The 24,646-nt window shown below is 46.9% G+C and overlaps 1 protein-coding gene across 1 annotated transcript in view; it reads left to right on the top strand.

The window, feature by feature from the left end:
* Nucleotides 1–24,646, top strand: part of pola1 (polymerase (DNA directed), alpha 1) — a 78,379-nt gene that overhangs the window by 44,851 nt on the left and 8,882 nt on the right. Inside the window, exons 34-35 of the mRNA XM_062985781.1 lie at nt 11,771–11,887; nt 18,442–18,538. Of these exons, the coding sequence (XP_062841851.1) occupies nt 11,771–11,887; nt 18,442–18,538 (214 nt within the window). The remainder of the gene's footprint in view (nt 1–11,770; nt 11,888–18,441; nt 18,539–24,646) is intronic.

Genomic DNA, 24,646 nt, shown 5'->3' with positions numbered 1-24,646 from the left:
TCAAACATCCTACTGTAGCTCGTGTAGAATTAGGCCTGGGATCGTCTTGCTCAAACAACCATGGACTTCCCTCCCAGTATCACATCTGGCTATCGCGGTCGCATAACGGTTTCTCTGGTACTGGGCTTTGGGGGCCTGGTGTCATGTCTTCCATGGGTACACAGCAGGAAATTGTTGGACATTAGTTGGACCAAATGACCTTATTATCGCTTCAGTGTCCAGTTACAACCATCACATGCACATTGTTTGTGCTTCCGACAGTGGACACGAGTTAACATGGGCACTGTGACCAGCCTGTAAAAGAAAACCATGGTTCTTGAACCGGTTCTGTTCAGGTTTCCACGAGTTTTTGAGAACCAAGCAGCGTCATCAACAGTGGGCGTTCACACTATACGACTGAATCTCCTGCACTCGGGAGTCTTTCAGTCGGTGTGTATTTCACGCTACACGACTGGTCGGCGATAGGGGGTTTCACACTACACCATCCATCACCAACTGGAATCGCAGGCGAGCTTCTCTGGTCTCGCTTTTTTTCTTTCTAAGTGACGAGAAGTTTAATGACACCACGTCCAAAAAAAGGAACGTCAACAAGTAGCGAGAGATCAAAGGGTTTGTGCGCTGATGTGCAGCGTAATATCAAGGAGGAGAAATAAATGAATCTGAGTGGATTTGGCAACACGAACAGTATATGGCTTGTTCTGTAGTAAGTTTTGCAATGCAGCGTGGGTATTATGTTTTGTAGAGGACGATCAAATCAGAAATACTGTAAAACGTGTGCGTGTCGGTGTATCCCGATATAAACTATATTAATTAAGCCCCTGTCCTCTCCTGCGTTTCCCCTCACGCTGTATCCTGCGTTCTCATTGGCTGTTCGAACGCCGAGTTGCTCCCGACCCGGAAAATCAATCGCCGAGCGAAAATCAGGGCGAATATCGTGTAGTGTGAACCAGGCATTGAGCTCCATACGAGACCCCAGCTGACGCCATTGTTACTGTCGCTGTGCTGTACAACACGACACGCCCACAGGTGACGTCACGGTTCGGCCTGAAAAACCAAGTATTCTGTGGGGCCGGATTGGCCCGCTAGTTCGCTGTCCGGAACCTCTTTTTTCCCCCGGTGGAAACACGTGGAACCGGTTCAAAGTCAGGTTCGGGAACCGGAACGCGTCGGTGGAAAAGGGGTATAAGAGTGCAGTGAAGTCATATAATTAAAACCATCCACAATTTGAGCCACTGTGGCACTGATCCCTCCTCTCGCCACGTCAGTGCATTTGAAGTGTTAAGTGTGCAGTCTACCTCGACGGGATATTAAAACGTTAAGGACCGGATCGTTGGCGACGAGGCCGTTCGACTGTGCGCGGATCGTGCTGCCTTTCAGAAACACTCAGACGGAACCAGTGGCGTGGGATTCGCCTGCCACTGCGAGCACTTTGTCCCTGACCGCTCTGTCAGGATTTAACCCGGGCTAATTTGCGCTCACCTCACACATGCCGTTTGTTTATCGCGGCCCTTTATCGGATTACAGACGCGGCCGTTCTTGCAAACGTCGGCGCACCGCGAACCACAAATCGGTTTCGTGGTTTTATTTCCTCGGTTTCCAATTTTTCGTGGAACAAATGTCCAGACCTCAGGACAACTCGACAAGCTTATTTATATATATACTGATCAGCCATAACATTAAAACCACCTCCTTGTTTCTACACTCACTGTCCTTTTTATCAGCTCCACTTACCATATAGAAGCACTTTGTAGTTCTACAATTACTGACTGTAGTCCATCTGTTTCTCTACATGCTTTGTTACCCCCCTTTCATGCTGTTCTTCAATGGTCAGGACTCTCCCAGGACCACTACAGAGCAGGTATTATTTAGGTGGTGGATCATTCTCAGCACTGCAGTGACACTGACATGGTGGTGGTGTGTTAGTGTGTGTTGTGCTGGTATGACTGGATCATACACAGCAATGCTGCTGGAGTTTTTAAATACTGTGTCAACTTACTGCCCACTCTATTAGACACTCCTACCTAGTCGGTCCACCTTGTAGATGTAAAGTCAGAGACGGTCGCTCATCTATTGCTGCTGTTTGAGTCGGTCGTCTTCTGGACCTTCATCAGCGGTCACAGGACGCTGCCCACGTGGCGCTGTTGGCTGGATATTTTTGCTTGGTGGACTATTCTCCGTCCAGCAGTGACAGTGAGGTGTTTAAAAACTCTATCAGCGCTCTGAATGATCCAGTACCCAAATAATACCTGCTCTGTAGTGGTCCTGTGGGGGTCCTGACCATTGAAGAACAGCATGAAAGGGAGCTGATGGACTACAGTCAGTAATTGTAGAACTACAAAGTGCTTCTATATGGTAAGTGGAGCTGATAAAATGGACAGTGAGTGTAGAAACAAGGAGGTGGTTTTAACGTTATGGCTGATCGGTGTATATGTGTGCATATTAATCAAGGTTAATCACACTGTGCATGGGTGAGCACCGGGCTTCGTCTCAAACCAATAGAAGTGTGCTAGGTTTAGGTTGGCGAGGACCTCAAGTCAGGACCTGCTTTATTAAATTTGATATAGACACTGCGAGCGTATCAAATAACAACTGAGTCCTTAATGTCTTATTAATTGTAACCTGCAGACACCCTGATGGGTTGTAACTGCGCAGTCCTGGAATGCGCGTGCCGCACTGACGAATGCGTAACGACGCTTAGATCCGAGAGGCCGATTGAGCTTTTTGGAGCGCCCCATTAGCAGCGATAGAAAGTCCTGAAGCTGAGGATGTGCCGGGTGTTGGGAAGGTGGGTGGGTGGTGGGGGGGTGTGCTGGTAGTCCCTCGACTGCGCTGAAATCAATTAGTCGTGTGAATATAGCCACCTCCCTTGAGCGAGCCCTCCGCCCGGTGGGGGGGGCCCCCATTGTCAGTAGGTGTAAACCAGCTGCTGGCTGTGAATGCTAACACCCCTGTAAGTCCAGGGCCCATGGCATCCCCTCCCACACCGGGAGCAATGAAGAGGGGTAATATTGTGTAATTAAGGATTCCTTTCAGCTCAAGGGAGAGCTCAAATAGAGCTGTTTGTTCGCCGAGAAAGCCCGGCCTGCGTAATGGAGCGGGGGTAAGGGGGGGGGTAGACGGACCGAAGGCTTACATGGTTACAGATTGGAAGTCGGAGGTGTTTGTAGAGCGAGGCGAGCAAAACCCGGGGCATTAATCACGGCCCGGATTACTGGCGCATCCACCTTTTTAAGGCTCCGCCGTCGCCAATAAACCGGCGCTCCGGAGACAAAACAAATACGCGCCGCTCTCCTCGGATCCTGTTGTACACCGACCCCACCCCGCACATTTCTCGCTCGTCAACCATCCTCCGAGTCCTTGTGCGAACGAAATGACAGTATTCTCAACAAACCCCCCCCCCCCCCCCCCCCCCCTCCATCCTTCTTATATTTACTCCCCATTCTGATGCGGGTTGCCGTGGCGTTTAACAAATTATTGCAATTACGCTCGTCACATGGGTCGCCCCTGGTAACTGGTTCCACAGAGAGAACTAAATAAATAAATAAAATAAAGACGGCGGCGGCGGCGGCAGCCGTGGTGGTTCTGGTGGTGGTGGGGTGATAATCCTGTTTTGAACAAAAGGTCAAATTGCTGAATAGAAAAGCCTTGATTAAGGCGAAGATGTACAAAGTGGACGCTTTTTCCCCCCTTTTTTCGCCCATTCAGCTCCTCCGCGGCGCTAAGGCCGCGGCCTGTAAGTACATCTGTTGATTACTGAAGTACAAAGCCCGGGCAAAGCCTCCGTCTCCGAGCCTTTCGCACTCAGCCGCACGTAATCGCCCGTTCCGATGTGATGTAATATATGCAGCTGGATCGAGGGCGCCAGGCGGAGCGAAAACGTCTCGGACCGAGCGTCAAGTGGCAGGTGGATTTTTTTTATTTTATATACAGTGTATCACAAAAGTGAGTACACCCCTTACATTTCTGCAGATATTTAAGTATATCTTTTCATGGGACAACACTGACAAAATGACACTTTGACACAACGAAAAGTAGTCTGTGTGCAGCTTATATAACAGTGTAAATTTATTCTTCCCTCAAAATAACTCAATATACAGCCATTAATGTCTAAACCACCAGCAACAAAAGTGAGTACACCCCTTAGTGAAAGTTCCTGAAGTGTCAATATTTTGTGTGGCCACCATTATTTCCCAGAACTGCCATAACTCTCCTGGGCATGGAGTTTACCAGAGCTTCACAGGTTGCCACTGGAATGCTTTTCCACTCCTCTATGACGACATCACGGAGCTGGCGGATATTCGAGACTTTGCGCTCCTCCACCTTCCGCTTGAGGATGCCCCAAAGATGTTCTATTGGGTTTAGGTCTGGAGACATGCTTGGCCAGTCCATCACCTTTACCCTCAGCCTCTTCAATAAAGCAGTGGTCGTCTTAGAGGTGTGTTTGGGGTCATTATCATGCTGGAACACTGCCCTGCGACCCAGTTTCCGGAGGGAGGGGATCATGCTCTGCTTCAGTATTTCACAGTACATATTGGAGTTCATGTGTCCCTCAATGAAATGTAACTCCCCAACACCTGCTGCACTCATGCAGCCCCAGACCATGGCATTCCCACCACCATGCTTGACTGTAGGCATGACACACTTATCTTTGTACTCCTCACCTGATTGCCGCCACACATGCTTGAGACCATCTGAACCAAACAAATTAATCTTGGTCTCATCAGACCATAGGACATGGTTCCAGTAATCCATGTCCTTTGTTGACATGTCTTCAGCAAACTGTTTGCGGGCTTTCTTGTGTAGAGACTTCAGAAGAGGCTTCCTTCTGGGGTGACAGCCATGCAGACCAATTTGATGTAGTGTGCGGCGTATGGTCTGAGCACTGACAGGCTGACCCCCCACCTTTTCAATCTCTGCAGCAATGCTGACAGCACTCCTGTGCCTATCTTTCAAAGACAGCAGTTGGATGTGACGCTGAGCACGTGCACTCAGCTTCTTTGGACGACCAACGCGAGGTCTGTTCTGAGTGGACCCTGCTCTTTTAAAACGCTGGATGATCTTGGCCACTGTGCTGCAGCTCAGTTTCAGGGTGTTGGCAATCTTCTTGTAGCCTTGGCCATCTTCATGTAGCGCAACAATTCGTCTTTTAAGATCCTCAGAGAGTTCTTTGCCCTGAGGTGCCATGTTGGAACTTTCAGTGACCAGTATGAGAGAGTGTGAGAGCTGTACTACTAAATTGAACACACCTGCTCCCTATGCACACCTGAGACCTAGTAACACTAACGAGTCACATGACATTTTGGAGGAAAAATGACAAGCAGTGCTCAATTTGGACATTTAGGGGTGTAGTCTCTTAGGGGTGTACTCACTTTTGTTGCCGGTGGTTTAGACATTAATGGCTGTATATTGAGTTATTTTGAGGGAAGAATAAATTTACACTGTTATATAAGCTGCACACAGACTACTTTTCATTGTGTCAAAGTGTCATTTTGTCAGTGTTGTCCCATGAAAAGATATACTTAAATATCTGCAGAAATGTGAGGGGTGTACTCACTTTTGTGATACTTTTTTAAAAGAGCAGGGTCCACTCAGAACAGACCTCGCGTTGGTCGTCCAAAGAAGCTGAGTGCACGTGCTCAGCGTCACATCCAACTGCTGTCTTTGAAAGATAGGCGCAGGAGTGCTGTCAGCATTGCTGCAGAGATTGAAAAGGTGGGGGGTCAGCCTGTCAGTGCTCAGACCATACGCCGCACACTACATCAAATTGGTCTGCATGGCTGTCACCCCAGAAGGAAGCTTCTTCTGAAGTCTCTACACAAGAAAGCCCGCAAACAGTTTGCTGAAGACATGTCAACAAAGGACATGGATTACTGGAACCATGTCCTATGGTCTGATGAGACCAAGATTAATTTGTTTGGTTCAGATGGTCTCAAGCATGTGTGGCGGCAATCAGGTGAGGAGTACAAAGATAAGTGTGTCATGCCTACAGTCAAGCATGGTGGTGGGAATGCCATGGTCTGGGGCTGCATGAGTGCAGCAGGTGTTGGGGAGTTACATTTCATTGAGGGACACATGAACTCCAATATGTACTGTGAAATACTGAAGCAGAGCATGATCCCCTCCCTCCGGAAACTGGGTCGCAGGGCAGTGTTCCAGCATGATAATGACCCCAAACACACCTCTAAGACGACCACTGCTTTATTGAAGAGGCTGAGGGTAAAGGTGATGGACTGGCCAAGCATGTCTCCAGACCTAAACCCAATAGAACATCTTTGGGGCATCCTCAAGCGGAAGGTGGAGGAGCGCAAAGTCTCGAATATCCGCCAGCTCCGTGATGTCGTCATGGAGGAGTGGAAAAGCATTCCAGTGGCAACCTGAAGCTCTGGTAAACTCCATGCCCAGGAGAGTTAAGGCAGTTCTGGGAAATAATGGTGGCCACACAAAATATTGACACTTCAGGAACTTTTACTAAGGGGTGTACTCACTTTTGTTGCCAGTGGTTTAGACATTAATGGCTGTATATTGAGTTATTTTGAGGGAAGAATAAATTTACACTGTTATATAAGCTGCACACAGACTACTTTTCATTGTGTCAAAGTGTCATTTTGTCAGTGTTGTCCCATGAAAAGATATACTTAAATATCTGCAGAAATGTGAGGGGTGTACTCACTTTTGTGATACACTGTATATATATATATATATGCAGGAATTCCTCCTGCTAAAGTCCAGGTTTTGATTTAAGTCCATCGAACAAAGAAACAGGTTTAAACACATTATTTTTGTAATGGAGAAGGAGGAGAGAGACGAGCAAGGCTCGAGCTTGCCTTTTTTTTCTTTCTTTTCTTTTTTTTTTACCTTTTCCGCTAGCTTGCGTTGATTCATCGCCCTCAGGTTTAGCCCAGTGTTTGGTTAAATTGTGTGGAACTCATTTGACGTCTGCAGAAGTGGCTGTATTCACTATGTCAGGTATCGACTGGTATAATTATGCAATTATGAGGCTTTATACTGCCTCTCTCTCTCGCTCTATCTCTCCGAGCAGCCGCTTAGTGTTTCAATTAGATGTTTTTCCCCCTTCGCTGAGATTTCCTGATTTTTTTTTTTCTTCTTTCTTTACGACACTGGCTTAAAAAATAAACCGTTTAATTTCGTTTGTATTTTTACTGCAATCTCAATATTGATTGGTTCCTTCTAGTCCAGCCGTTTATCTAAACTGATCCTTTATGGTTGCGTGCACCTACTACTACTACTACTATGAATTTATGGTTTATTTCCACGTTGTGGGCGCACCAGTGGTCGGCAATGCCAGCGCGTTTAATGACTGTCTGCAGCCGTCATACGATCCTACGAATGTTAATTAATTAACATTAATTTTCTCATTTTCTTTCTTTAGTTAATTTTGCAGGGTTTTTTATATATACACCGATCAGCCATAACATTAAAACCACCTCCTTGTTTCTACACTGTCCATTTTATCAGCTCCACTTACCATATAGAAGCACTTTGTAGTTCTATAATTACTGACTGTAGTCCATCTATTTCTCTACATCCTTTTTTTGATTTGCTTTCACCCTGTTTTTTAATGGTCAGGACCACTACAGGACCATTACAGAGCAGGTATTATTTGGGTGATGGATCGTTCTCAGCACTGCAGTGACACTGGGTGGTGTTAGTGTGTGTTGTGCTGGTACAAGTGGATCAGACACAGCAGCGCTGCTGGAGTTTTTAAACACCTCACTGTCACTGCTGGACTGAGAATACTCCACCAACCAAAAATATCCAGCCAACAGCGCCCCGTGGGCAGCGACCTGTGACCACTGATGAAGGTCTAGAAGATGACCGACTCAAACAGCAGCAATAGATGAGCGATCGTCTCTGACTTTACATCTACAAGGTGGACCGACTAGGTAGGAGTGTCTAATAGAGTGGACACGGTATTTAAAAACTCCAGCAGCACTGCTGTGTCTGATCCATGCTGAGAATGATCCACCACCTAAATAATACCTGCTCTGTTGTGTTCCTGTGGGAACACAAGAACAGCATGAAAGGGGACTAACAAAGCATGCAGAGAAACACATGGACTACAGTCAGTAATTGAAGAACTACACAGTGCTTCTATAAACATGGGCAGCTGAGTGGACCCATTTCAAAAAAGTACAAAAAATGGTCTTGGAACCAGAACCGGCTTTCAGAAAAGATGCTCATGAGTCACATTCGTGTCACGACACCCACTAAGAGTGGTCAGCGTCACCCATGTTTCAACAGAGAGCCACCAGCTATAGCTGGACAGTCATGACTGGCATTCTGTTGCCCACTTGGCTCTGAAAAGTGGTTAGCTTCTGATTCATGCCAGTTTTGGACCAAAAAATATGTTTTATTTATGGATTTCAAGAAAATGACCAGTTCTAGAAGTGATTGGAATCACATGGCTGCTCTGACTAACCTTGTAGTTGACACTTAATTCTATCCTGGACTGTCAATGATTAATAAGTGCATTCATTCATTCATTATTTTAAATAAATGCGGCCTATTTTGTTTCGTTTGCTGTGCCCCCCCAATGGTCCGGTACACCGTAGTCTACTTACTGTATGCATTCTTCGCACTCAAGAATGCGCCCCGCACTGTCTTTTCCTGGCCCATGGGAACCGTTCTGTTGGTTTAGTCTTGGGCCTCCCCGAGCACAAAAGGGCTGTAGGGCAAACAGAGGGGTGATAACACAGTCGCTCCGCTCAAAATGAAAACCAAACAGCTCACATATGTCAGGATTCAATTACCTTCCTTGGATTCTTCCCCCCCCCCCCACTTTGTTTTAGAACCAGAGCTTGTCGCTGGTTATTTAAATAACGGCTCACTACACAGGAGATTAATTGAGAAATGAATTAAAAGCGAGTGGTTGATCCTGATTAAGTTGTAAGTCTCGTACAGTGATGGTGTGTGGCACACGTGTTTACCTGCACGTGAAAGTGATAGAGCCCATGTTTGGCTTGATAGTTACCCTCCGAAATGATCAGAGCTCAGGTTGTGAGATTAAATGCTTTATATACAGACTACATGATCGTTCTTATTGATTTTTCTCATGTGTATCGTCCATACTCGACACGTACCAGTACATTATCAACAAATAAGGAGCCGCTCTGTAATACCTTAGAGCTTCATGGCATTTTGAAACGGTCATGTCAACCACAACTGATAAAACGACTGAAAAATGATTCCAGACACTAATTTGAACTATGATTGCAAACGCTGCCCATTTTTTCCCTTTTCCCCCCAATCTAGTCGTATCCAGTTACCCAGTTGTACCTCCTTCGCTGCCACAGACCCCTACCTGACTGAAGTTCCTGATTTGATAGAAAAAGCAACAGAACAATACCAACCCACGTAAACATCCCCAAGAAACAAAAGCCAGCTATGTGTTTGAAAATTGCACATTCAAAAAGCTTTAGATAAATGAACAAAAAAGGTCCTACAAAAGTGCTTTGTGGGATTCCTTAAGTAAATCAACTCGAGCAAATACAGATTGGACGATTATGTAGTACCTGACACCCGCTCCCTTCAAAACGAGCGCGGTTGCCAGTCGTGGGTTCACGCTTAGAATCAGTATAGCGTATGGAGAGTTACGCACTGATCATCATCTTTATCCAGCCAGCCGAGGCCGGCGTTGCAGCAGTAATGGAAAAAAAACCCTTTGGCCCACCTTACCTCAGACATAGCCAATCGTGTCTGTGTAGGCACCCGGCCGGCCGATAGCCACCCACCTTTAAAAGCAGATTTATCTTTAAACTGGGACATGATGCAAAACATCCACATTTTTGTAATAAACATGTGCAGGTCTGCATGTACAAATAGATTCCTCAGTGGGTAGCACCTCATGGCGAGAAGGTTCTGGGTTCGATCCTCAGGTGGGGCTGTCCGGTTCCTTTCTGTGTGGCGTTTGCATGTTCTCCCCCGTCTTAGTGGGGAGTTATCCTAAATAACCAACAGCTTAGTGGTCCTTCCCTCCGACTTCCTCGCAGCTGTGCCACTTCGCCGCGGCTCTGTCATTTCTCCGGCCGGCGGTAACTCGGGCAGCCCTGCTAATGCCCCGCGGGACAGGTGCGAGAGAGAGAGAGCGCTTTATTCGGGGTGAGGGGTTAAGGGGGGGGGCTCAGTCATTAGCTGTGCATTACCCACATTAGCCCCGGCCCCTGCTCTAATCATAGGGCAAAGACAGGCACGGCCAGTGGGGGGTTCCTGCACCTGTCCCAGGCCTCTGAACCCACAGAACCGGCACCGCAGAGGAAAATCCGGGGCTGCCCGCGTCGATGATGATCATTGCTAGGGCCTCCGAGGGGGCAATTGATGGGTGGAAATTGAACAGAATTTTCTTCTCTCTCTAATTATACGCAAGCACGCTCCTCTCCCCCCCTTCCTCGTCTTATTTCGCTTTTCTTTTGCTTTAATTACATTTTATTGACCGTTTTCTTCCCACTGTTGCCAAATTGGGCAAAAGGTGGCGGCAGTCATGCAAATTTAGACTTAAAACACAGTACAGCACAAACGATATATCCTGAACTATATAATCGTCCGATCTGTATCTGCTTGAGTTGATTTACTTAAGGAATCCCACAAAGCTCTTTTGTAGGACCTTTTTTGTTCTTTTGTTCATTTATATAAAGCTTTTTGTATGTGTAGTTTTTAAATCACGCACACACACACACACACACACACACATATATATATGTATATATACCTATAATAACAAAAACACACACTGTAATGTGATTTAATGATACAGCAGTGGCACAGCAGTCTAAAGCACTAGCACCTGGCTGGGCATCCACACAACCCTAATTGCCCGTGTTTGATCGAGGGCAGGTCGGACGGGGTCTCATCTCCATTAGACCATCCTCCATGATGGGGGGGAGGTCACATGGAACATAGTGTGGCTCTCCATACGCGATAGGGCTCTGTGATGGAACCCTACACTAGCAGAATGTGTTTCGGAGGGGCCGTGCGGTGATCCGGCACTCCTTGATCAGGTCAAGGGTCGTGCAAGCAGCAGCGGATTTACAGTCTGGAATTGGAAATGACCAGATTGGATGTAGGATGAATATTTGTATGTCTGATGTTGGCTAAAGTGGCATAATTGACAGGCCTAAAGGCTTGCATTAATTCTAATAGCTTGCTTTTTTGGTACCAAATTTGCTTTAAATGATAAAAACACCGACTAAAAACTTTTGACACCTCAAAATACAAATTTTTGACCACAATTAACGGCAAACTGGAAGGCCGTGTCTCAATTCGCGTACAAGATACTGTACAGTGCGCTCAAAACAGTCGTCTGGGCATTTGACTCAATTGAAATGAGCACTCTATATAGTGTATAGGATGGTATTTGGGATACAGCAGCTCTCCTGCTCTATGTGCAACCTGATACAGCGAGTTTAATGCTGATTTATAATGTGCATTATGCTGCTTATTGTTTATTTCATTTGTTTTAGAACATTTGGCATGTTCACCGTCACTGTTTGGTCACAAATATGCTTATGCTTTATATGCTTTAATGTTCTGAAACATTAAAATAAAAATAGCTTTTTTAATCTAGAAAAAATCAAGGCCCAATAATGTGCTGTTAAATATAATATTATATTATATAATATATATATATATATATATATATATAATATATAATATATTATTATTAATTAATTGTAATAATATTAATATTATATTATATAATATATTATATAACATTATATGCCACCCATAACCCCACTCTTCTCTCTCTCATCAGGGCTGGCTGCTGTGTGAGGACCAGGCCTGTGGGAATCGAACACGCCGCCTACCCATCGCATTCTCCCGCTCAGGCCCTATGTGTCCCGTCTGCTCCAAGTCTACTCTCAGACCCGAGGTATGGTTCTGTCAGTGTAACTTCCACAGTGACACATTCGGCCAGCTGATGGCGCTGTGGAGCCAGTGGACTGATAGGGAATCCTGTCTGGTCTTTATACAGTATGTCTAGTCTTTGTGGTCACTACATGTCATCCAAAGTGGCGTGGGTGGATCCTCCGGGTGGAAAGGTGTCTCACGGCGTCTGATAAGGGCTGCTTTTCCGATCCGGGATCCTGTCAAATAATACGCACTTTGTTCCCGCATCACTTCTTGAGGGAGGATCTCGGATCGCAAAGTTCCGCCCGACCCAGGTGTGACACAATTTTCAACCCGGTGGTGACCTCACGGTTGCATCATGCTTTCACCGCCACCCCCCCACCCCAGTCCCCCTCCGGACGCATCCGGACGCGCCGCCCCCACCCCACCGGCTCCCGATTCCTTGTCTGGTCCTGTGGCGACAGCTTGAAACCCGAAAGGACAATTTCTCTTGTCACCATAGCCACTTAGGCGTCCGCTTCTGTTCCTGGCGAGATGGCAGTTTAAACTGCTGGCTGAATAAAACATTAACTTCCTCACCCCTTTTTTCGGCGTCCCGAGCCTCGCGTCTCTCGCCCGTCAGCCTCGAGTCTCGTCAGCCGCGAGGACATCGACCGCCATTGTATCCAGATTAAATGGAAGCGTAATGGGCACCCTAGACTGATTGGCTGGTAATTTGGTGGAGTTATATACAGGTGCAATTTGTAATATTTTCAGTAAATTAGTTTTTTTTTCTTCTTCTTTCGCTCCATCGTTCGTTTTCTCCTTCAATCACAATCTCTCTCTCTGTGTGTGTGTGTTTCTGCTACCACCCTCCCTCCCTCCTACCCCGTCTCCCCCTCCCTCGGTCTCCGTTTTATTGATGTACGTTCAGGCACCCATTAGGGCTTCCTTTTTTCCCTCTAGTGGAAATTGCAGCATGTTAATTTTCACACAAATTACAGCAATAGCAGGTATCTCTATTTGATACATTATAACGGGACCAATCAGGGATAATTGAGTGCCTTTCAGATGGAGACCGGCGCATTCACTCCAATTCAAAGCCAGTCCATTTATCGCCTAATCGCTCTTTAAACACTGAATTTCTGGGAACAAAAATTCTTGTCATAATTTTGCTTAAGTGTATTTGGAAATCACAGTCCTTTGAGCAAGGATAATTGAAATCAAATCCCTTTCAAGGGAGCTGACATTTCTACATTTCCCCCCAATTGAAATTAATTTCAAAAATTGAGCATGAATATCTTCAAATAGCAGGCAATTATACCTTTCAATGGGGAGAAATTATGCGCACAAAAAAGTGGAGACATCAACCGGCGCTTCAGTTAAATGTCTTTGTTTCCCCACTGTGTTTGCCTTGTAAAGATTTACATATATTGACTCATTATGAAACCTTGTGATGCCGATCGCCTTCCTTTCTCGGCTCGGCCCATTAAAATTAACTCAAATTGGAGCGTTTTTGTGTTAAGCCTCATCAGAACTGGCTTTTTTTTTTTTCTTCAACCACTGCAGCTGCACAGATCTGCATGAATTAAAAAAAAAAGAGGAGCGGTGTGTTTTTTTTTTTTTTTCTACAGTCGTTGGACTGGAGATGAACGTTTTTGTAGGGTCTTTACATCCAGCCTTATGAATTAATGTGTGTTTAATAGTATATATGTAGTTTTACTCAGCGTTTGATACAATTCAGGGGTTGTAGGGTTGCCAGATTTCAGCTGTGGCAAAAAAAACTCCTAAAAATAAAGAGCTTTTATGTGTCGGAGTCGCTGTTGCTCATCCTATTGTGTCTGTAGAGACAAATTTAAATTTACCCTACTAAGCTGTACCTTTTACCCTAAGCGTAGTTTCCCTTTCTGTGTAGAATTAAGGGGGTTGAGGTTTAGTTCTTTTATATGTCGTGCAATTCAGAGTTCGAATCCCAGCTGTGCTATCGACCAGCCAAGCACCTACACAGAGACACGATTGGCTGTGTGTCTAGCAGGTAGGGACAGTAATCAAACAGCAATTACGACTTCTGCCGACCAATCACCGATCGATCACTGAAGGGCTTTATTGAGATCTATATTGAGCTTTGTGAGACCCCGCCCCTGGCAGGTGAAAAGAAGCGGTCTGCGGCTGCATGCGTGTCACATCCTGGATTTGTAAGCAGGGTTGCCAGATTTCAGCTGTGGCAAAAAACTCAAATGTATTCTTAAAAATAAAGAGCTTTTATGTGTCGGAGTCGCTGTTGCTCATCCAGTTGTGTCTGTAAAGTGACCGACAAGATTGTGACCCCACTGAGATGCGAACCCTATTTACTAAATTCACCCTACTAAGCTGTACCTTTTACCCTAAGCATAGTTTCCCTTTCTGTGTTGAATTAGAGGGGTTTGAGTGAAGGGGGTAGGGGCTATGTCGTCCAATTCCGAGTTCGAATCCCAGCAGTGCTATCGACCGACCAAGTGTCTACACAGACGCCCAATTGGCAGGGACAGTAATCAGACAGGGTTCCTCATCGCTGCAGCAATTACGACCTCTGCTGACCAATCGATCACTGAAGGGCTTTATTGAGCTTTGTGAGACCCCGCCCCTGGCAGGTGAAAAGAAGCGGTCTGCAACTGCATGTGTCACATCCTGGATTTGTAAGTAGGGTTGCCAGATTTCAGCTGTGGCAGAATCCACCTAAGAAAAAAAAAACTGACACAAAGAGCTTTAATGCGTGTGGAGAAACCAGACAGTAGGAGTCGCTGTTGCTTGTCCTATTGTGTCTGAGATGCGAACCCTATTTACTAAATTTACCCTACTAAGCCGTACCTTTTTACCCTAAGCATAGTTTCCCTTTCTGTGTTACATTACAGGGGTTGGAGTTTAGGGGGTAGGGGCTCAAGGGACATCCAGGTTTGTGTTAGTTCTTCTATATGTCGTCCAATTCAGTGTTCGAATCCCAGCAGTGCTATCGACCGACCAAGCGTCTACCCAGACTCACGATTGGCTGTGTCTGTAGCAGGAAGGTACAGTAATCAAACACTGAAAATCGCTGCAGCAATTACGACCTCTGCCGACCAATCACCGATCAATCACTGAAGGGCTTTATTGAGTTTTGTGAGACCCCGCCCCTGGCAGGTGAAAAGAAGCGGTCTGCGGCTGCATGTGTGTCACATCCTGGATTTCTAAGTAGGGTTGCCAGATTTTAGCTGTGGCAAAAAACTCAGATATATTCCTAAAACTAAAGAGCTTTTATGTGTATGAAGAAACCAGACAGTAGGAGTCGCTGTTGCTCATTCTATTGTGTCTGTAGAGCGACAGACAAGCTTGTGACCCCACTGAGATGCGAACCCTATTTACAAAATTTACCATACGAAGCTGTACCTTTTACCCTAAGCATAGTTTCCCTTTCTGTGTTGAATTACAGGGGTTGGAGTTTAGGGGGTAGGGCCTCAAAGGACATCCAGGTTTGTGTTAGTTCTTCTATATGTCGTGCAAGTCCAATCCAATTCAGAGTTCAAATCTCAGCTGTGCTATCGACCGACCGAGTGTCTACACAGGCACATAATTGGCTGCCTGTCTATGGGGAGGGACATAGCCGAAGCAGAGATCCTCATCGCTGTGGTCAGGCAAGCAGCCTTAATAGGGGGCGGGTGATCACTGAAGCCTCTTCGCTTTATGCGCTTTGTGAGACCACGCCCCTGGCAGGTGAAAAGAAGCGGTCTGCAGCTGCATGTGTGAGGAAGATAAGCGTCAAGTGGACATTACTAGGTTACTGGGTGAAATAAAGGAAAGAACAAATACAACAGGTCAGTCATGTTTAAGTAAGCACTTTATCCTGGTCAGGGATGCAGTTCTCCTGGAGCTTTTATTACCTGATTCAATGCAAGATATTTAGGACGTTCAAATGGCAATTTCAAGAACATTGGGATATTGGGGAGGACCCCCCACCTTCCTTTTTGTTCTCATTTAGTCATTTCCAATTCTTCTGCTGCTTGCACTATTTCACATTATTTGACACACTGCTTCTTTGACACCAGACCAGTACAGAAAGTCACGCTATGCCTTGCGTGTTCCTCCACCACGATGAGAAGAAACCTGATCTGACCCTCCCTCTATCGAACTACTTAGATCTGTGGCGTTCACGGTGACGGATTAGCACCTCGCGCGTTCGGGCCGGGGCTCTGCATACGGCTTCAGCCGTACACCAAGGGTCGAGGGCAAAGTGCTCAAGCGTGTCCGTCCACGGGGGGGCTGTGGGAAACGGGGGCGATCTCCGGGGAGAGGCAATTTCACAGCTGGTTTGCTCCTTTAGTCAAGTCGGGCCGAAAACGCCGCAGATTTGCGCCGAAGATTGAAACGGTGTCAGTCTGGGAACAAAGCGCCGAGACGGACACGACGAAATGTTCGGAGGGGGGCGAACGAACGTGGGGGGGGGGGTCCAGCGAGACTAAATAGTAAATCGAATAAGGCTCGACACGCCTTTTCGACACCTGTCAGAGAGAAGCTGTTAAATTCTGACTGGTGCGCTTCCCGTCGCGCACCCTCTGTAATAGCGGCCGCACGTGTTTGTTCAGCGGGGAGAGAGCGCGCGTGCCAAGCTATCCGTCCTGGCGCCGGGTACCAGGCCTCCATTACGGGCCGCATTGCTGAATCGACGGGCAGGATTGTTGACCGGCGAGCGCATCGCGGGTCAACAGCTGCCGGCCTCGTCGGAAGCCGCGGAGGGCAATTAAAAGCCGGAGAGAGGCCCTCGGCGGATTCCCTCCGCGCCGCTTTATCGCACATTGCCCGGCTTCTATGGTGACTCAGGGAGACGGCGGCCCAATAACGGCAATTAACATAAAAGTATAATGGCTAATCAAATTGACAGCCAGCGTTGTTCATCAGCTCCACACACAATGCCTTATCAAAACAAACTATTATGAAGTAGGTAATTTCAAGGTAATTTCGGATTTGATCCTCCCTCTCTCTCTCTCTCTCTCTCTTCCCCCTCCCTGTCCCTTCTGTCTCTCTCTCTCTCTCTCTCTATCTCTCTCTCCCGACCTGAGCGCTTCTGGCAGGCGGACACATGGCCCACGGTAATTACAGCAGCATTTACAAACCAAACAAATTGTTTCCTGCTTTTTTGGCACTCGCAGGTAAAAGCGGGGGTTGCGCCAGGCGACAAGGCGCCTGTTTTTTTTCCTCTTTGGCCAATCAGACACATTTGGCAGGTTACACGACTCTAAACGGAGGGCTCGCCCGGGCGACCGTGTTTGCCCCCGACTATACCGGCGGAGAATATGCGACGAGCACTACCCGTCCCTCCGGCTGTAATTAACGCCGGTGATTCTCCAGCTTTCCCCTGATTGAATCGCACCGATCTCTCACTCCCCAGCCAGACGCGGACGGAGGCGCAGACGCCGAAAACACACAAGTAACCCGTGTGAGATAAACATGGGTCTGATCACGCTTAATTGTTTTGGGTTTGGTTTCTTTTCCGTTTCGAAATGAGCGAGCGATTGAGTAATCGGTCGCCGCGGCGTTACTAAACGGTTCGAAGCGCGTTCGAGTGGAAATTCGAGTTTGCGTGTGATCGTCTGCGCATGATGTCGCATTAAAATACCTGTCGCTGAACTAAAGTGACGAGTTCTGGTCTACAGTGGCCGCCGTTTGGGGTCTGTCCGAAAACCTAGTGAGCCCTCTACATCGACGTGCACTCCTGAGGCCCTACTAGAGGCCTCTGCTAGGGGTCGCTCAGGTGTAGAAACACACGCTAGAACGCCAGAGCTGGGATCTTGAATACATCGTATCCAGTCTCAGCTGAGCAGCCACATGAACAACGATTGGCCTGTTGTTCATATAGGGGTGGAATTAAGCCGGATAGGGACTCTCACATGACGGATGCAACCACGACCTCTGCTGGCTGATTGATTGCGCCTGCACCGAGACAAAGAAAGAAAGTGCTGTCGGGGTGTGTCTCTCCGTACACGGTGCTGATCCCCATTGCACTCGTCAAAGTGTAGGTGACAAAATGCATATGGCTGCTGCACACCTGTGGGAGGGGTTGTGGGTTTGCTTTGTTCTCCTCAATCAGAGTGGGGATCAGCATTAGTGGAGAGGAAGCATGACGTAATCGGACGATTGGACCCTAAGGCTGCCTACTAAGGTGCCTTATTTCTAATGAGGTGGGAGCATCTGATGCTTGCTTAGCAATGAAGGCAATCCCAGCATTCAGTGCGGCACAACTTCTCTCACAAAAAAATGACAAATATTGTGGACAAGCGCGATATTCCGCTAGCACACCAGCACCGAGATTCTGAACTCCTCAGGTTCGAAACCGGTTGCCACCTGTAGGCTGGGCGACATCTAGCGGACTTAATCGGCAGTGCCTGAAGCAGACTCTAATCGGCTACCGTGTCTGCTAGGGCGGGATGACCGGACGCCTAAGTAATGCGTCTAAATAATCTGTCTTATGAGTTCAGTGTCTTAGTAGAATCTTCTCTACTTAGGCAGCTGCCCAGGTAGGTTTTCAGAAAGACCCTCGGTTCGGATTTGTGATTTTTTTTTTTTTTTTTTTTTTCTTTTCTTTTCCAGTATTCCGAGAAAGCGCTCTACAACCAGCTGAGCTTCTACAGGTTCATCTTCGATTGGGAATACGCCGTCGCCAAGGTCCTTCAGCCAGACGAGAAACGTAAGCACATATGTTGTGTACATATTGTTTATATTAAAATACATTTGTTTCATCACCGGGTTGTAATACAGTTAACTTACCTCGCAATGGCCCAAAATATAATGACAAGATAAAGTAATACCTATACCGATAAGGCATAACATTATGACCACCTTCCTAACTGTGATGCACTGTGTATTCTGACACCTCTCTATCAGAACCAGCATTAACTCCTTCAGCAATCTGAGCTACATCTACATCTAGCTCGTCTGTTGGATCGGACCACACGGGCCAGCCTTCGCTCCCCACGTGCATCAGTGAGCCTTGGTCGGTTAACCACTGTTCCTTCCTTGGACCACTTTTGATACATACTGACCCCTGCACACTGGGAACACCCCACAAGAGCTGCAGTTTCTGAGATGATCTGACCCAGTCGTCTGTTAAACTTGGCGTTAAAACCCAAATCTGGGGTCTGGGGTCAGATAGGGTTAAGGCCCTTGTTCAAGGGCCCAACAATGACTCCATAGAAAAGCCTGGATTCAAACCAACAGTCTTGCGAATGATAGGCCAGATCTCCACCCACTACGCTACCATTGTCCCTGTATGTCCAGTCTGTCCCAATACTTTATCCTCTTGGATTCACACACACTATATGGACACGCCCTCTAATAAAAGGTCAAAGGTTTCGTCCACAATTGTAATAACTCAGTTATACTTTGCAGCAACAGTTTAGGGAAGGCTTTTCCCGGTTCCAGCATGACCTGATTGTCCCCAAGTGCACAAAGCAAGCTCTATAAAGACATAAACAAAAGCTAGGTTTAAAGAAACCCTACTGAACAGCTCTGGAATGAACCGGAACGTCAAACATCAGAGCCCAGCCGTACAAATACTCCTGACTGAATGGGCACAAATTCCTACAGACATAGACTTGTGGGATCACAAGTCTTGTGAGTAGGCTGGCTAAAGAGTGGCTGCTGTTATGTGGCTGCCTTTGTTGCTAGTGAGCTGCCTTGCTGCCTACTGCCTACCTAGGCAGCTGCCTAATTAGAGAGGATTCTAATAAGACATTAGACTCATAAGGTACCAAAATAGGGCACCTTAGTAGGCAGCATTTTAAGGTATCTAAGAATTCGGACAGCCTGCTCTCTCTATATAGAGAGATCACTAGGTTTTCAGACAGACCCAGACAACAGGCGTTGGGCCGGTTGATAGCACAGCTAGGATTTCAGGCTGGAGATCTTAGCTGCATGAAAAACCTACCATTCACATTGGTGCAAAAAATCTGAACCAGTTCTTGCGGTGTGATATAGCTTCAGACTTGTGGTCGTTTTCCACCCTGACTAGCACAGCGTACACGTTTAAGCCCATCACACAGGTGCGCACACACACACACACAGTGTACACTGCTCACACAAGTCTGGAGGCGGTCAAGGGGTTGGCAGGGGGGGAGAAAAAGGAGGGGGGGGGGCTGGGTTAAGGATGTGCAGCTCCTCGAGTCGACAGCCTTAATTCAGCGACGGATTCAATCACGGCGCAGCGCAGAATGCAAAGCGGTCCAATCAGTCGGAGGGAGCGCGAAAAAGGGAGAAAAGCCTCCTCTCGGGGCCGGCAGGCACTCTGTAATAGCGTCGGCTGTGTTGATTGAAAACAGTTTTTAGATTTTGGAAAATGATAGGGCGAGTAATTGGCAAGAAGGCAAAAGGATAGGCCTTCATAAATAATGGGACATGGAGCATATATTTCCAGCAAGCCCAGCGGAGGATCCAGCCTCTAAGCCCGCCAGCCGTACCGAGGCTACTTATTCTCGGCCTCGGTGATTGATGTCACTTGATTAAAAAGGACCTCTCGGAACGGACTTGTACATTTATTTATTTATTTCCGCATGTGCCGACGAGGTCCGGAGCGAGAGCCAGAGGCGTTGATAAATATAACGCGTAATCAATAGATGACCACTCAGAACACGGAGCAGGCAGCGTGCGTATGAGGGGGAGGGGGGGGGGGGTAACATGATTATAGACCCGGCGTGTCTCTGGAATTTTTATTTCTCTACTTTTCCATACAGTTGATGCTTGGGGTGATTGGCTACAATCTTCCAGTTCTGACCTGTTAGCTTGGCCTCTAATTTTACAAAGAGTTTTTTTTTTTTTTTATATATATATATATAAACCTCTGATTTTGACCAGATGGAAATTAGATGTAAATATTTACAGGTTAGATTGTTCAGAATGGTGTCCAGACATTATAAGGCAAGTAGGTGAATGACAAGGGCATTAAAAAGACATTTTTGGGGATGGGGGGGGATTAGTCCAGACTACTGGGGGTGCTCACAAAAGAGAATAGGACTGTACCTAAATTGGATAGGTCAACTGACCACAGTGTTGTTACTTGTATAGAAGGATCTTAACATGTATGGTAGGAGTTGTGATTGGATGGTTTACCGTTGCTGTAGTGTAGTCATGTGTTACATACATTTGGCATCCATATCACTCAGTGCACCAGCGCCGAGGTTCTGAGCCTTTGAGTTCGAATCTCGGCTCTGATACCGGTCGGCTGGGCACGCTATAACGGGCACAATTGGCCTCCAGTCTGCTGGATGGAAAAGACCGGACTAAGGGGTGGGGCTTGGTTGCCTGTACAGAAAGTGGAGGAGCGTAGACCACACCAGGTATTCACCACACCTGCCTGTAAGCACCCCTTGCTTTTAGGCATATATATCAAACCAGTCATACCACCAATATTTAATATGCTTAATAGTCATCAATAGTCATACACATTTTTAGAAGTGGTCCTAATGTTTTGGCTCGTATGTGTGTCTAGGAACTAATCCTGTATGTCTTCCATAGCTGCTGCAATGCTGTCATTCCCCTCTTCACCATCGCCGTAATTCCACACATTACTGTATTACAGACTGCACAGCACAGCTGGGTCTGGGTGAGAAATTACAGGGCTGGATCACCGGTACTGTCTTTACCTGGTCGATGTCCCGATTTAGACCCCAGGCGGGCGGCTAACGCTGGACGTAGTGGGTCTGTCTGAAAAAACCTAGCGAGCTCTCAACATAGACACGTTGCCTTAAAATGCTGCCTACTGAGGTGCCTTAATTTGAAGATGATCTGACTGAATACTTGTATATCTCCAGTAGTGCCTTAATTCGAAGCTATATTGACTATAGCGTGAACACAGTTTACACAGTATGATTGGCTATGTGTTGGGGGGGGTGTTAGGCAGCTGTTTAGGTAGGCAATAGGCAGCAAGGCAGCTCACTAGGTTTCCAGACAGACCCTTGGATGGTATATCTTCAGTAATGTCTTAATTCGAAGCTATATTGACTATAGCGTGAACACAGTTTACACGGTATGATTGGCTATGTGTTGGGGGTGGGGGTGTTAGGCAGCTGCCTAGGTACGCAATAGGCAGCAAGGCAGCTCACTAGGTTTCCAGATAGACCCTTGGATGGTATATTTCCAGTAGTGCCTTAATTCAAAGCTTTATTGACTATAGCATGAACACAGTTTACACAGTATGATTGGCTATGTGTTGGGGGGGGGTAGGCAGCTGTTTAGGTAGGCAATAGGCAGCAAGGCAGCTCACTAGGTTTACAGACAGACCCTTGGATGGGATATCTCCAGTAGTGCCTTAATTCGAAGTTATAAAGGCTATAGCGTGAACAAGTCTGCACAGTTATGATTGGCTATGCGTTTGGGAGTAGGCAGCTGCCTAGGTAGGCAATAGGCAGCAAGGCAGCTCACTAGGTTTCCAGACAGACCCTTTGGATGGTATATCTCCAGTAGTGCCTTAATTGGAAGCTATATTGACTATAGCGCGAACACAGTTTACACAGTATGATTGGCTATGTGTTGGGGGGGGGGGGGGGGGGGGTGTTAGGCAGCTGCCTAGGTAGGCAATAGGCAGCAAGGCAGCTCATTAGGTTTCCAGACAGACCCTTGGATGGTATATCTTCAGTAGTGCCTTAATTCAAAGCTTTATTGACTAGCATGAACACAGTTTACACAGTATGATTGGCTATGTGTTGGGGGGGGGGTGTTAGGCAGCTGCCTAGGTAGGCAATAGGCAGCAAGGCAGCTCACTAGGTTTCCAGACAGACCCTTGGATGGTATATCTCCAGTAGTGCCTTATTTCGAAGCTATATTGACTAGCGTGAACAAGTCTGCACAGTTATGATTGGCTATGCGTTTGGGAGTAGGCAGCTGCCTTGGTAGGCAATAGGCAGCAAGGCAGCTCACTAGGTTTCCAGACAGACCCTTGGATGGTATATCTCCAGTAGTGCCTTAATTCGAAGCTATATTGACTATAGCGTGAACAAGTCTGCACAGTTATGATTGGCTATGCGTTTGGGGGTAGGCAGCTGCCTAGGTAGGCAATAGGCAGTAAGGCAGCTCACTAGGTTTCCAGACAGACCCTTGTATGGTATATCTCCAGTAGTGCCTTAATTCGAAGCTATATTGACTATAGCGTGAACAAGTCTGCACAGTTATGATTGGCTATGCGTTTGGGGGTAGGCAGCTGTTTAGGTAGGCAATAGGCAGCAAGGCAGCTCATTAGGTTTCCAGACAGACCCTTGGATGGTATATCTCCAGTAGTGCCTTATTTCGAAGCTATATTGACTAGCGTGAACAAGTCTGCACAGTTATGATTGGCTATGCGTTTGGGAGTAGGCAGCTGCCTTGGTAGGCAATAGGCAGCAAGGCAGCTCACTAGGTTTCCAGACAGACCCTTGGATGGTATATCTCCAGTAGTGCCTTAATTCGAAGCTATATTGACTATAGCGTGAACAAGTCTGCACAGTTATGATTGGCTATGCGTTTGGGGGTAGGCAGCTGCCTAGGTAGGCAATAGGCAGTAAGGCAGCTCACTAGGTTTCCAGACAGACCCTTGTATGGTATATCTCCAGTAGTGCCTTAATTCGAAGCTATATTGACTATAGCGTGAACAAGTCTGCACAGTTATGATTGGCTATGCGTTTGGGGGTAGGCAGCTGTTTAGGTAGGCAATAGGCAGCAAGGCAGCTCATTAGGTTTCCAGACAGACCCTTGGATGGTATATCTCCAGTAGTGCCTTAATTCGAAGCTATATTGACTGTAGCGTGAACAAGTCTGCACAGTTATGATTGGCTATGCGTTTGGGGGTAGGCAGCTGCCTTGGTAGGCAATAGGCAGCAAGGCAGCTCACTAGGTTTCCAGACAGACCCTTGTATGGTATATCTCCAGTAGTGCCTTAATTCGAAGCTATATTGACTATAGCGTTAACACAGTTTACACAGTATGATTGGCTGTGTGTTGGAGATGGGGGGTGTTAGGCAGCTTCCTAGGTAGGCAATAGGCAGCAAGGCAGCTCACTAGGTTTCCAGACAGACCCTTGTATTGTATATCTCCAGTAGTGCCTTAATTCGAAGCTATATTGACTATAGCGTGAACACAGTTTACACAGTATGATTGGCTATGTGTTGGGGGGGTGGGGGGTGTTAGGCAGCTGTTAAGGTAGGCAATAGGCAGCAAGGCAGCTCACTAGGTTTCCAGACAGACCCTTGGATGGTATATCTCTTAGAAATGACCACTGGTTTAGGACGTAGCTCAGCTTTAGGTATTATATTTAGCTACTCAGTCTGTAGTCGTTTCTGAATTGTTGTCGAACACCACCACAGATGGAGCAATTTCTCACCTTCGACCCCTCTCGAAGGGGTCTCTTGTCTCGTCTTCCCACGATTCCCTTGTTGGACTTGTTGTTTTGCCCATTCTCTGGGTCTGTTTGGGCCCCCTGTATTTTATCCCCCCTGCAAAGAAGAGTGCAGTGATGATGTATCCTTTACTCCAATCCATTTACTCCAACCAGCAGAGCACAATGGGCAGAAAGCATGAGGTCAAGGCCTGGGCAGAGGGAAAGGCTGGCGCATGGCGGGAACGATGGAATAAAGTGGAGTTCCACAAACTTTCTGCTGCCCTATTTTTCAGTACACACACACACATAAGCACTCGTGCACACACACACACACACACACATGCAATCGTAATTCAACTGAATTCACCCTAAACCCTCCCTTCCCCCAGCCCGGGACGTTTAGTGTCGTATCGTCGCAGATTTTCTGTCTGTCTCTGATGAGCGAGGAATTGC

The sequence above is a fragment of the Trichomycterus rosablanca genome, chromosome 23 (genome assembly GCF_030014385.1).
Source record: "Trichomycterus rosablanca isolate fTriRos1 chromosome 23, fTriRos1.hap1, whole genome shotgun sequence".
NCBI lineage: Eukaryota > Metazoa > Chordata > Actinopteri > Siluriformes > Trichomycteridae > Trichomycterus > Trichomycterus rosablanca.
The sequence above is the reverse complement of the archived record's forward strand: the minus strand, read 5'-3'. Positions and strand labels throughout refer to the sequence as shown.